We start from the raw sequence: 13,059 nt of genomic DNA on the forward strand, positions 1-13,059 counted from the left end.
AGCCAGTAGTCTGGCACTATAGTCGGCCCCACAAGCCGCCTCTATCTTCATATGATGTTCAACTATGTAGTCCTTGATCTAGTGCAGAAAACTGGATCTACTGTGGAAAGGCGGCTTTGCCTGTTAGCTCAGGCTACGCAGCAAGATTCCTTAATAAGGTATATATCCCTGATCATAGATACTACGTCAACCCACTTGGCGTGCCTTGAGAGCCTGTATAGCTTCTGCTGTGAGGATAAAGAGCTGTATACTTCTTGGATTGGTGACCCAAAGTGGCTAGATATTGGTTCTCTCTTGAGTAATACAGCCAAGGTGACGTGGTGTTGGGTATATATTTCCTACTACACATCCTGTAGGTTGATCAAAGCTCTATCATGAACACTAGCAGGGCTTTTGGGGCGATAGCCACCATTCTAAACATGGAACGATTAAATAACTAAAATGCTAAAGACGTCTTCCTAGTGATCATTGATAACCCTATGCCTATGCAAAGTCCCAGTTCTTTGTTGTGAAGTTATGGATGAATTACTCATGAATAGTAGTATAGCGCCCAAAATGAAGACTAATGATATTGCTATATGTGTAGCCAATTTATGTCAGCCTTGTCTATCAGCATCAGAATGCTTTCTGTCCCTGCTCCGCTAAGCGCTGGAATGAGCACAGCCACAAGTCGCCAAATAACATCAGGTCGCCGTAAAATGCTCTCGATCGAAATCTTCCGTCGTCAAGCTCAACACCCCACTCTATTCAACATGTCGGCCTCTATCCAGCGCATCGCAGCAGCAGCAGTCCATGCAGTAGGTGAAGCGAACCTCGCTCTAGCACCACACTTGAATCCTCCAGTTATCGTGAGATGGAGGCGTACTACCTAGAGACCAAAGTAGCCATGATTGATGAGGGAGAATGGGTTGCTGATCTTGATATATTGCGGGGTTTAGCGGGCCCGCAGCTGGAGGTTCGAGGACTGGAGGCAAGAAATGTGTGCATGGTTCAACTTTCACTAACTTGGGCCTCGAAATAATCTCTATTGACTGCTGGGAGGAAATCCTGGAGCCGCCAAAACAAATATTAGCGTTACGTTCCGGGGGGTCATGGATGGCGCGGTTGGCCGCGGTGAGTATCGCATACTCTAGGGGGTATAGGTGTATATGTTTGCCGACAGATCGTCAGATTTGTTGGACCTGCGTCTTGTGTGGATTGCAACTCGCTGCAGGCGAGATTATCCTGCTCGTTTACTGAGCTGCCGGGAAACGGTGCATCGGTTTGCTTTGTGTAGAGCACATGGAATGCGCTTCTCAGATCACCAATCGAGAGTTGACTGGAGCGGGCGGGTGCTGAATGGCTGAATCAGCGCTGAATATATCATCGATTGCATTATGCAGGGAAAAACAAACGGAGCGAGTGTCCTCTGGATTGCGAAGCTATCTAGGAAAGGAACGGAGATATCTACAGCGTGGGACATGTGGCCTCCTCGGCCAATGAAGCAAAGTGCATCTAGTGCTGTGGAGAGGAACATGAGCAGCAAGACAGATTCACGGGTGGTCGGTAGCATCACGAATAGCCGGAAGAGGTGCAGCTTCAGACTGTTTTTTTGGGACGTCAGGGTTGCCAAATTTGCTGAACTGGGCGTGAGTATGGAGTCCCATGCCTGCGTGAAGCCTTTCGATTTAAGGCTGTTGACCTCCCACTGGGCGACCGCTGTGTTGTCTATGGTATGCTTTCCAAACCATTGCCACCTTTGTGTCGGTCACCTCTTCCTGGAGCATAGATTGCTGTCCTAACCCCTGGCACTTGACGGTGTCGATTTGGATTCTTGTATCTACTCATCACTGGCCAATTTGACAGCAAGCCGTCCATAATTTCCCAGAACGTGGACAGAATATAACAGCTAATCGGCTTCTAGTATTGAGATATTGACATTTTCCCTTGGGCTAGCCAGTTGGAAACAAAACAGATTCACAACGTCCACGATCTCTACAATGAGCTCGAAATGGGGAGACCAAAGAGACCTTTCGGGATCAGCAAACATTGCCATTTCATTTATAGGCAGTTACCCACATGCAAGAGCTCTCAATCACTTCGATAGTTCATTCCTCTCCATAACCATCATCATCCCGACCTCCTTCGGCGCCGACTCCACAAACCCATTCTTCGCGTACAACTTTCTCCCCGGTGGATCAGCAAGCAGGTTCACATATGGCTTCCCCTCGGGTGCTTCACTGCGGATCTTCGCCAGAAGCGTCTTGAGAATGATATCTCCCAATCCTTTCCGCTGATGATCAGGCAGGACGGCCATGTCGGCGATGTGGAAATACCACCCGCCATCACCGATAATGCGGCCCATCCCCACGGGAGTCGAGGTTCCTGATGATTCATCTTCAAATGTCACGTAGCAGCCGTACCAGCTGCCCTGGACAGCAGCGGTCCCTTGTGCCATGGTCTTGGGGGTGAGGCCTGAAGCGGCGCGGAGGTGGAGATAATCTGGGACTGCGGGGTAGCCGTCATGGAGATGATAGTTTGGAGGGAGTGGTGGAATGGACGAAGACATTGTGATTCTTGATTCCTGTTTTCAAAAGGGACAGTGGTTTGAATCATGTACTCCGGACTCTTTGATGAGTGTTGCTCATTGTAATGGTACGAGGACAACAGGCAGCACACCATCAATCAGTGCCAAGATAACCGACTGGTCCGAGATCCTCTAGAGGACTGTCAAAACCCCTCATTATACACCTGGGAATGCCTTCGCGTGCGTCAGATAGAATAATGAATTTTGTCCTCTGTCGCATAGAGACATGGTTACCAGCATATGCATTTAATTTATCATGTCAATGTCCTCTTGAATGGCCATGGGTGCAAATGCTTTGAGCATCCTTGGAAAGCGTCTTGAAAGATGCATCAATATATATTTCATCCCATAGCATCAGTAGCAGGAATACAGCTCAATAGCCACAACTTTTCTTATCAAAAAAGTCGCAATATCTCGAATCTCTGGTTCTTTTATCATTACAGCAGCTGGAACGGCATAATCCAATACTATATTGAGATCTGGCTCACTGGCCAGTCAGTGAAGTGAGCATGGAAGAATGGCATCAAATCATGGTGAGCAGGCGAGTATCAGTTTCTAGAATACTTGTTCCGCAGTTCCATGACAGGCATGGCCATGTTCGGTAGTCATTAGTCCAGTCTTCGTCAACAACTCTATAATCAACCAGCATAGACCGGGGATTTGCACAGTCCCTGACTTGATCTCTCACTTTGCAGTAACACCCCTCTGTCCGAAGAATGTCATCGTGGCAAAGAAGCCAACTCTAGTTGCTTATACAGCTATTTCGGTATCCATTTTGAGCAAGCACGCGGCCGAGTCTACTCCGAAAATTCCATCTCAGCCTCAAACAGTTGACTGGACAGGTCCTACAGGAGATATCGATTGAAGGCGGAATAAGCCGAAAGGAACCGCCACAGAAAAGGTGTTCGAAATTCGCAAGTTGGCAGTTGCCACACGGATAGCCCGAAGAACTGCGGATGTACCTGGAAACTACTGTTTGCACTTTGCACCTGAAAATTGACTGGTGGAGCATCCAATCGTAATAATAATACTGAGCCACTGAAGGGTTTCAATCTTCGGAACGTACGGAGTACCAGAAGATCGCCTCCATAAATAGGTCGCATTGTGTGCCCTATGCACTATCGCAGGGCTCTCAGTTTATCCAAGTTTTTCTACACACTACTGCCTCGATGTAAGAATTATCAGTTTATTGATCATCAATAGCGCAATAATAATGGTTAAACCAAGACACAATCGTAGTTCAACGGATACTTGATATCGAGCAACTCAATCAAGATACCCTGCATAAGCATGATAAACAGTGCTTACTCCTTAGAGGCTTAGAGCTATGATTACGACCTTGGAAACTGTACGGATTAGTCCGTCAGTATTCTCTCATACTCAAGACTCTGTATCTTCGAAGAAATCTCTGCATCTCGATCATTGCTAACTGCAAAGTGTGGGTCGGAAAATAGCTGGCTCTTGGCAGCCCAAAACTGGGCAGGACTAGGTTTTTCATTGGTCTTGTCTCACTGTCCGAAAGGATAATAGTCCTCAAAAAGGAACCAAGCAAATCGATGATTGCCTTATTATTGTCGCATATCCCACAGACCCTTGAGCCCTAGTATACTCTGTACCAATCTGGTAATCCGTTGTGGAACATCATTTAATCAGGATCCAATCCCCACTGACAGTCCGGGCAGAACAGGACACAGGATAGAGTGGAGCATTGGAGCCAGGTGTTCGCTGACAGCCCTTGTTGATAGTAGTCATTGTAAGACATTGTTTGATGCACTGCTCTTGATTGAAGAGGCAAGACGCGGTAACCCGACCCCTTGTTACGCGAAATCCTGCAGCTGCTGTTAGTTCGTGGCCGGAGGTTCGGAAATTTGTCGACAGCATGGAGGAATCCTGTAGTGCCCTAGTACACGCGAGGGTTTTTTGCCGGCGATTATGATGCAATCGAAGGATGTTGAAGGGGACGAGGGTCATTAAGCAAGGATCTTGATGGATAAACGCCCTGTGGATACATTCAGGGTCTACTAATCGGACATATGATGGAGGTTCTGTAAGCATGAGTTGGCTTTCTGTATGCAAATTAAACATACTGAAAACAGACCTCTGATTGATTTCCATCAGATCCAACGATTGCATCTCAACTATCACAATGGATGGATACCTCCCTCGATAAGAGGAGTGGTTCACAGCTTGACTCACCCTTGGTTCCTGATGCTGTGATAGGGCTTGCAGAGTCGTAGGAGTAAGACATGGCTAGATAATCATGGGTGTCTCTGCTATTTATAAATTTGGATACTGCTACGGTGCTACCACTCGATGCTGGATATAACATATCAAATTCCCTTTGTCCTCGGCTCTCTCAGTTTCTTCACCACTTCACCACTTCACCACCAGTCACTCGTTTGTCTACCACAGCTATATCTAATTTTAATACATCCGGATAGACTTTCTTCAACCACACACCACCATCACAATGCGTTTCGCTCTGACTCTCACTGCCTTGGTCGGCTCTGCTGCCGCTCTGTCCATCACCTCTCCCAAGAAGGATCAGGATGTTGACCTGAGCGAGAAGACCACCGTCGAATGGAGCTCTGTCAGGTAGGTCAAATCTCCATTGTTATCCCGGGTTGGATACTCACAAGGATTAGCTCCGATCCCTCCTCCTTCGACATCTACCTCGTCAAGATGAACTCCTACCCGCCAGTGAACAAGCTGGTCGCCGAGAACGTCAAGACCAGCGACGGCTCCTACACCATTGACGGTCTCTCCGTGGACAGCGGGTACGTCTCTCCTCCTCACCATACACCCTCCAAATACTGATCTTCATCAGCTCCGGCTACCAGGTCAACTTTGTCTCCAAGGACCCCCAGAACACCGGCATCCTCGCCCAGTCCCAGCAGTTCACCGTCGAGTCCTCCGGCTCCTCGACCTCCTCCAGCTCTGCTTCTACCACCACCGCTACCGAGACCTCGACTTCATCCTCTTCCTCTAGCACCGGTAAGGCCTCTACCACCACCTCCAATGCCTCCAGCACCTCCGCGACCGCCTCCACCATGACCACCTCCGCCTCCGGTACTGGTTAGTCGCCTGCCCTTCTTCCTACGACTCTGCTAACATTCTCATTCCGCAGCTTCCATCACCAAGTCTTCCACCACGAGCAAGGAGAACGCCTCCTCCACCGCCTCGGGAACCAGCAGCCCCAGCACCACCCTCTCCAACGGTGCCGGCTCGCTCGCCATCCCCGCCGGCTCTCTGCTCATGGGTCTCGCTATTCTGGCGCTGTGAACGTTGATTTCAGATTGGCAGCTACATACTACGCCTAGTCGCCTGCAGTAGCTGCAGTAGCTGCAGTAGCTGCAGTAGATAAGAACACAGCTCCCTGACTGGAAGTGTACCGTGTACCGTACCTGCTTTGTACGTATATGAGGATCTGCAATTCGCATTAGACTGTCTGTCCCTACCATCCACATAATTAATGCAGTGCAATATTCGCTTGCCCTTGCGCGGTCCAATCCGGTCCGGTGATAGACTAGCCGAAGTGATGGATTCGTCGACCATCTCACTGATGTATTGTCTTGTATTGTATTGTACTACGGTCCTCGGGCCCCTTGTCCTGGGCACAGACTGTACGACTCCTGTTTCGAGGTCATGCAAGGAGTTACCTTATGCAGGGGTGTACCTGGTACCTAGATACCTTAGTTGTCTGTCACGGAGTAGATTCAGCACCATTGTCAGCTACGTAATCATTATCTAACCGGGTGCGATAAAACTATTTGTGCGGCTAGGTCGGTATCATATTCATAAGAGGACAGATAATGATAGGTAGGTATTGCTTGAATACGAGAGGCTTGCAGGGATCCAATAAGCAAGGACGGAGCGGGTGAGATACCCGACACGGTATTACATGTACGAGCTGGTATGGTATAGATACGATACGAGTAGGTAGATGCCAGTGATTGGCCAACATGCAAGACAGTATCACTCTGCTGTGATTCGACGGCCCTGATGGAGCCTGATCAGGCAATCTAGTCGAAGTCGGATCCTTCTCGGCGAGATTGAATCCGGGCCGCTGGAACACGAGGGTGACCAAGCCCTCAGCACATTGATTGTGAGCCTGGGCCAGATGAGGCTGCGAGTGAAAGTATCTATACGAGGTTCGGTGAGGGATTTGTCCAATAGATAGGCAACGAGGGTGCGGCTGAAAGGATTTGTGGATATACCTCCGTATGTTCCTTTAAATAAGATAGAAACATGCATTTACAGAACATTACCATACTACACTGCCCTGAGAAAAAGAATAAATAGACAAGGTATGCACAATCAAATGCTGAAATCATCCCAAGAACCCCAACCCAGTGACTATTGACACAAAAACAGAGAACAGGATCGTCAGAGGCGTCCCCGCCGTCACCATCGACAACACACCTGCAGAACCGGACGATACCGACGCTGCCGGCTTGCCCGTCTTCAGCTGTACATAGCTGATGTTGGACTCGGCGTAGCCGCACAGTCCACTGCCGGCCATGAGGTTCGCGGGGAAGAAAACGCGGGGCTCGCCCTTGTCCATGGAGACGGTGAGCTGGCCGGCCCCGTCAACGGTGTAGTTGACGCAGTTGAGGACATCCATCGCCACTACGCCGGGGTTATAGCTTACGGGCATGGTCATGTTGAAAAAATTGCTGTTGGAGCCCTGCGCGGTGAGGAGCATGATGGTCTGGCGGCCCTCGACGCCCTTGCGGAAGGCGAGCTCGCGGTCGCTCTGGTAGATCGGGTAGGACTGTATATCGACATAGCCGTTGTCCAGGTTGTATGCGTGTTTGCGGATCCGGTTGAGTTTGCCGGCCAGCTTGTACAGCTCGGCGTCGGTGTTGTACCCGGACAGCCAGACGGCTTCGCGGTTGCTGTTGTTGTTGTTATAGTTTCCGTGAAAGTGCTGCTCCTGCCCCTGGTACACGATCGGGATGCCGTCAAAGAGAATGTTGAACGTGAGCGCGTTCTTTGCGAGCTAAACAGAGGGTTCAGTCCATCAGCTGGGAGGGCGGGGTCTTTGGGGGGATGGGTCGGTCCCTACCGCCATGTCTTCGGTGAAATTGGCAAAACGGCTTACGTCGTGGCTCTCAATGAAGGTGGTCATGGATGTGACGTCGTTACAGCTGTTCTTCATCACTTCTACTGTGTTTGCCAGGGCACTCGTGTTGCCGTCGGTGAAGGTCTTCAGTGCGGAATAGTAGACAGGGAAGTTGGGAACGCTGGTGATGTAGTTGTTCTTGTAGTCGCAGATGATGTCCACTTCTTTCTGGTACACCTCCCCGGTCATGAAGGTGTTGTTGAGGGCCTTGCCGAAGTTGGCCAGGAAGCCCGTGTTGACGTGCTTGGCCGCGTCGATGCGCAGTCCGTCAATCGAGTAGGTTGATATCATGTCTTGCGCCCACTTCTCAAGCATGCTCTGGACCTCATCATGTTCGGTGAAGAGATCGGGCAGCGCCACAAATTCATCACCAGTCTGACACAGTTGCGCTTCGGTGAAATTATTCCAGTTGATGATTTTACAGTAGGGGTGGTAGTAGCTGGAGCTGTCGAACGGCGTCAGCGTCGAGTAGTCGATATGGGTGGCCGGGTCGCTGCCGTTCGTGATGTAGGCCATGTTGTTGATGACCGTGTCCATCATGAGGAACATGCCTCGCTTATGCACTTCTGCACTCAGGTCCAGCAGATCCTGCTGCGTGCCGAAATGCGGGTTGAGGCTGTTGATGTCCTGCGGCCAATATCCGTGGTAGGCTTCGCCGTACCACACCCGGCCCTCCACATTCTTAATGACCGGCGAGATCATGATAGCATCAAAGCCCATCCCCTGGATGTAATCCAGATGGTTAATCGTTCCTCGCCATGACCCACCGCAAAAGAGGTTCTCGCGCGGATCGCATGGCGACGTCGTCGACCCATCAGTGCGGGCGAACCGATCCGTCATGGTCTGATAGATGGCTCTGGGTTTCCATTGCGCCGTGTTTGCTGCGAGCGACGAGGCGACCAGGAGAGTAAGAGAGAGGAGGTGCATGCACCGCCGTGATACCGAAAGCGAACTCATGATCGGAACATTAATCTGAAGGCTGACTCAGTGATGGGGTATCATGCAACGAATGGCGATGTTCTGAGCCTTGGCGCGACAGTGTCTCGTTTCGATTGAAATCCAAAAGTCCCACAATAAAATCAGATCCTCCCCTATTTGGCAAGTTCCAGACACGTTGGATGCAATAATGTTGAATCAATCGGTGATTTTCGTCGAGATGTCCCAGGACCACTGGCGCAGACGGATATGGCTATGAAGGCTAGAAAATTAGAAGAAAAGGCGAAAGAAGAACTTGTAAGAATAGACTCAAATAACGAGGGACGATAGAGTAAAGAACGACAGGCCTGATCACAGGCAGGATACAGAACGAACGACGATGGTAGGTAGAAGAAGAAAGAGAGATAACAGGGCAAAAGAGGGTCTCGAACGCAGGATTGAAGGGAGCGAAAGAGGGGGAGGAAACGGAAAGGAGAGTCGGACGGGAGTATTTCCTGCTTGCTTGCTTGCTTGTCTGCAGAAACTTTAGATTAAAAGAGTGGAATTGTGGGGGAACCCATCAGAACCCTCTATGACTATCGATTTTTCTCCAGGATTCTTGGTCCATGGCGCACTGGGCCGATGATGGACATGTGATCTTTTTGCCAGAGTTGAGGATGTTGTATTGCCTCTTCAGACTTCCTTTACATAGTACGGAGGACTGGTGTGTATTCAATTTGAGCTCTATCATATCTATCCACTATTGATGCAGAGGAGAGGACGATCAAAGCACGCTCGGTGCCTGGACAGTGGTACCTGAGTCCTGCCAAAACATGTCTTGGGTCTGCCGGGAGAAACCCGCATACCCGGACCAGAATTCGATTTCTTAATATAGTCTTAAGCTATGTTGACTCGGAGCACCTCCGCAGAGTAGTGTAGTTATTTCAATTTAGAGCACCTGAAGAAACTAGAGAGAAGCAGTGGAAGATTGTTTAAGAATGTTGGATAACCTGATCGTTGATTGTGCTCGTGACGGGGTACTCCGTTTGTCCGTCTTGTACTCTTGTTTCCTGACAGTCGGGTGTTCATGAACCACTGATTGTCCAATAGCAGATCCTATCCGCATCAGGAGATCATACCTTATGAATCCAAGGCGAGTTCTCCGTCTCCAGATGGCTCGAGTCCCACGCCCACATTTCCTCTTGTGGCTAGCAATTCCCGCAAGTCACCTCATTCGATCACATCCAAGTCATTCTCACTCAGTGGTCGAATGATACCTTAGTCTACTACTCCGTACATACTACATAGAGCATGTCAGTGGCTGAAGTCCGTGATGTCCACTGTGGCAAAAACTACTTGGTACCTGACTCTAACCTGAGTATCCGTACCTGGCTGTTTGTTTATCTGTCAGTCAATCAGAGAAGGCTCTACTGTCGTGTCACATAAGTAATCACATCATCACACTGAGCCTAAGCGCACCAGTATGGATGGGATGTTCAGGAACATAAATCTTGGCTAGAAAGAGGAGAGAAGCATGATAACCTGGAAGGAGTTGGCAGTTAAAAGTATCTCATCAGACATTGAGTCTTAAGACAAGAAACAATGTCTCAGATGATTAGTCATAGCGAGTTCTTTTGGGCCATGAAGTCAATCCTGGTGTTAACTATGAGGAATATATATCTTCTGCTGGCTCTCCTGAATTTTTTCTACATCTCCAGAGTGCTCGTCATCATGATGCATCATCTCTGTCATCTATCCCCAAAGAATGTGCATAATAATTGCTGAGAGGAGGAGTTTACCCCCAGCAAGGGAGGAACTGCTCTTAATTTATGTTATTAATAGTCAAGACAAAATTACTAGGCTAAGCTCAGTCAAGCATAGTCAATCCTCTTGTTCCTGTACTGTATGATGACAAGTCGAAACCATCTGATACAATACAATGAGATACTCCAGTATCAGCCGATGAACCAACCATTTAGGTGACATCTTGATATGTGTGCTGGGTGTATGGTAAGTTACAAGATTACCTCTTTCCCATCCTGTCCTAGTGTTCCTATGACCAGGTCAACTTTGGAAAAATTCTGCAACTATTTACAAATGTCTGAGAAATGATTCACCAGGATCCACTTCGGACCGAAGCTCGGCTTTCTCGGTTCCACAGAGGATCCAGATCTTGTATTTGAGTCTTTGAGATCCCATAGAAAGTTTGTATGGTTCAAATGTCGACAGTCATGGGAAATTAAACCTGCAAAGGTTCCTTAGCCTAGAATACTGTACGGAGGAAAAGTAGCCGAGATAGTAGTCTGTGGCACCCATCGAACTCAAGATACGAACAGACTATGAGAGCTAGGGTCTGGAGTTGACACATTGACCGACTCTGACGCCACCGTCACGCCACAACCAATTAGTGAATTAGTCAATGTGGTCCCTGATAACAATTGTATTGTAGGCCCTAGACGACTTGGACACGGAGATCCGGTTGATAAACAATTATTGCTCCAGATGTCTCATGAAAACATGCCTCCCAGAAGGCAGTCCATTTCCAAGGTATGCTCAGGAAAGACTCAATATAAAACGCATCTCTTGCAAAGCTGAGGTACCCCTGAATGTATCTGGATAATCGACTCAATAATATGATACAGAGGATGCAACGATGACAAGATAACAGGCTTGGCAGCCCTTGTTCTCCCCATCTCATTGGACTGCCAGACCAGCATTACCCCTGATTGAAACCCGAAGCTGCTGTTCAACCTCACCTCTCACCATGATTCGTGGTTATGGACCTGATAATGAGACAAGCGGACATCCATCTTCCAAGATATGTGCGCTGTCATTGCAGACTCGTACGTCAAAGTCCAATAGGAAAGCCCGTCATATCTTCCAGGACATTACTGTAAGACATTCATTTCAATCTTTCGGACTCAAAGTCCCCAATGTTCTCTGTCATGGACATAGTAGAGAATCTATTCCTTCACTCTCAATCAACATCGACGATCTGAGGAAATAGTCCACATGCTGTAATCTGAACGAAAAATGGACGCAACTCAGCTCAGCTAAACGAAGGGTTCTCTCCCGGAAAAAGTTACACAACGGATCGGCCGGAACAGCCATCACCGAAGATTCAGCGATCACTCATCACATCACAAAAGGGAAAAAACCCTCGACGACCTTGAATAGGTAGAAAAAGTATTTTTAGTATCCGTACGGAGCGGTATTGAGAAGCGATTCTGCGCCTTATAAGTGGCTTGAGCTCATTGGACACAACCCATGAACCTAGAGCCAAATCTCGGACCATACTCGAAGATATCACCGTTGGGCTCCACTCCATACCCACACTGACCCAAGGAAGAGCCCATCGAAGGGTCTGTGGATGTGGTAAGATTTACGAGATTGACTGGCTCCGTCCTCGCTAAAAAAGGCTGAGCTCTCCGGGTGGGTTTCTGGATTGCTTTTTGTGGTTTCTGGCTTGTTTGGTCCTTGGCAGCTCTGTTTCTTTGGATTGAGCGTTCAGCTCTCAGCCTCTGTCCTCTCTTGTAAGATAGTCTCCAGAAGTCCGAACAGTCGGATTGGTTGTCTGCTGGGGCTCTGCCTTGTGGCTTTCATGGTCCACGACCTCTATCAACCTTGAACCGATAGACGGTTGGAGCCGCTCGCACCCACCCTACAGGATTCAAGTTAGAGAGGAAAAAAAAAAGAAAAAAGAAAAAGTAAACGTGGGAGTGAGAAAAAGAGGGACCCAACGAGGCTGAAAACTGAAAAGACTGTAACGATGCGAAGAGCAGAAGAGAAGGTCCAGGGGATCTTATATGGAGCAGGACAGCTCATACAAGTAAGACACCATAACCATGTGCTGAAGCCTGAACCCCCTCTTCTTCTTGATTCTTTCTTTGCTACTCCTACTTCCAAGTTGATAACGGCTCCAAGACCCAGTTCGCTGGAGAGACAAAGTCGTAGCCACTGGGGGGATCAGAGTAATAGGAGAGATAGTGTAGTCGCAATACGACGAGATACTACTACCAGCTACACTAATCCCATCACCATCTTAGTTCGCGATGATATTAATAGTCTATTGAAAGCAATTTCGCTTGGTCAGTGTGTCTTCTGTCTGTCTGTTTTGTTTTATTATTATTTCCCCATTGAAATCCCGATTATTTGTTTGATCGCTTTCTTTTTTAGAAACCTCGTCTCTCCGTTTCTTCTCCCATTCCTATCCCTCATCCTCCTCAGCTCCCCTCCTCCGTCTCCTAACCCTCGTTGTTTTCTGTCTCTCGTTTTCTGTTGTTTCTGTCTTTTGGAGAGGAATACTCACTCGCTTCCCATCCAGCCTTTCGTTCCGTCGGTTGTCCATTTTCGCTGCCTTGCTAAACCCGCCGTTATCGCCTTGTCGATCGCTCGTTATCAGTACAATAAGCAGCTCATCCGACCTCCACGATCCAAACGGAAAAAGACAGAA

At 48.6% G+C, this 13,059-nt stretch overlaps 3 protein-coding genes across 3 annotated transcripts; 1 reads left to right on the top strand and 2 right to left on the bottom strand.

Moving 5' to 3' along the window:
- Positions 1-2,074: 2,074 nt before the first annotated feature.
- On the bottom strand, positions 2,075-2,548 carry CDV56_107231 (GNAT family N-acetyltransferase; the record flags this gene model as incomplete). Its single annotated transcript, XM_026760850.1, has 1 exon — positions 2,075-2,548. The coding sequence occupies one exon, from the start codon at positions 2,546-2,548 to the stop codon at positions 2,075-2,077; it is 474 nt and encodes a 157-aa protein (XP_026618339.1).
- Positions 2,549-5,036: 2,488 nt separating this feature from the next.
- On the top strand, positions 5,037-5,848 carry CDV56_107372 (GPI anchored serine-threonine rich family protein; the record flags this gene model as incomplete). Its single annotated transcript, XM_026760991.1, has 4 exons — positions 5,037-5,161; positions 5,212-5,343; positions 5,394-5,641; positions 5,694-5,848. The coding sequence occupies 4 exons, from the start codon at positions 5,037-5,039 to the stop codon at positions 5,846-5,848; spliced, it is 660 nt and encodes a 219-aa protein (XP_026618340.1).
- A 1,048-nt stretch (positions 5,849-6,896) lies between these two features.
- CDV56_107459 (alpha-amylase) lies at positions 6,897-8,618 on the bottom strand (the record flags this gene model as incomplete). Its single annotated transcript, XM_026761078.1, has 2 exons — positions 6,897-7,568; positions 7,635-8,618. 2 exons carry the CDS (start codon positions 8,616-8,618, stop codon positions 6,897-6,899), a joined length of 1,656 nt encoding a protein of 551 aa, XP_026618341.1.
- Positions 8,619-13,059: the final 4,441 nt, after the last annotated feature.

Source organism: Aspergillus thermomutatus, assembly GCF_002237265.1.
Source record: "Aspergillus thermomutatus strain HMR AF 39 chromosome Unknown NODE_9, whole genome shotgun sequence".
Classification (NCBI taxonomy): Eukaryota; Fungi; Ascomycota; class Eurotiomycetes; order Eurotiales; family Aspergillaceae; genus Aspergillus; species Aspergillus thermomutatus.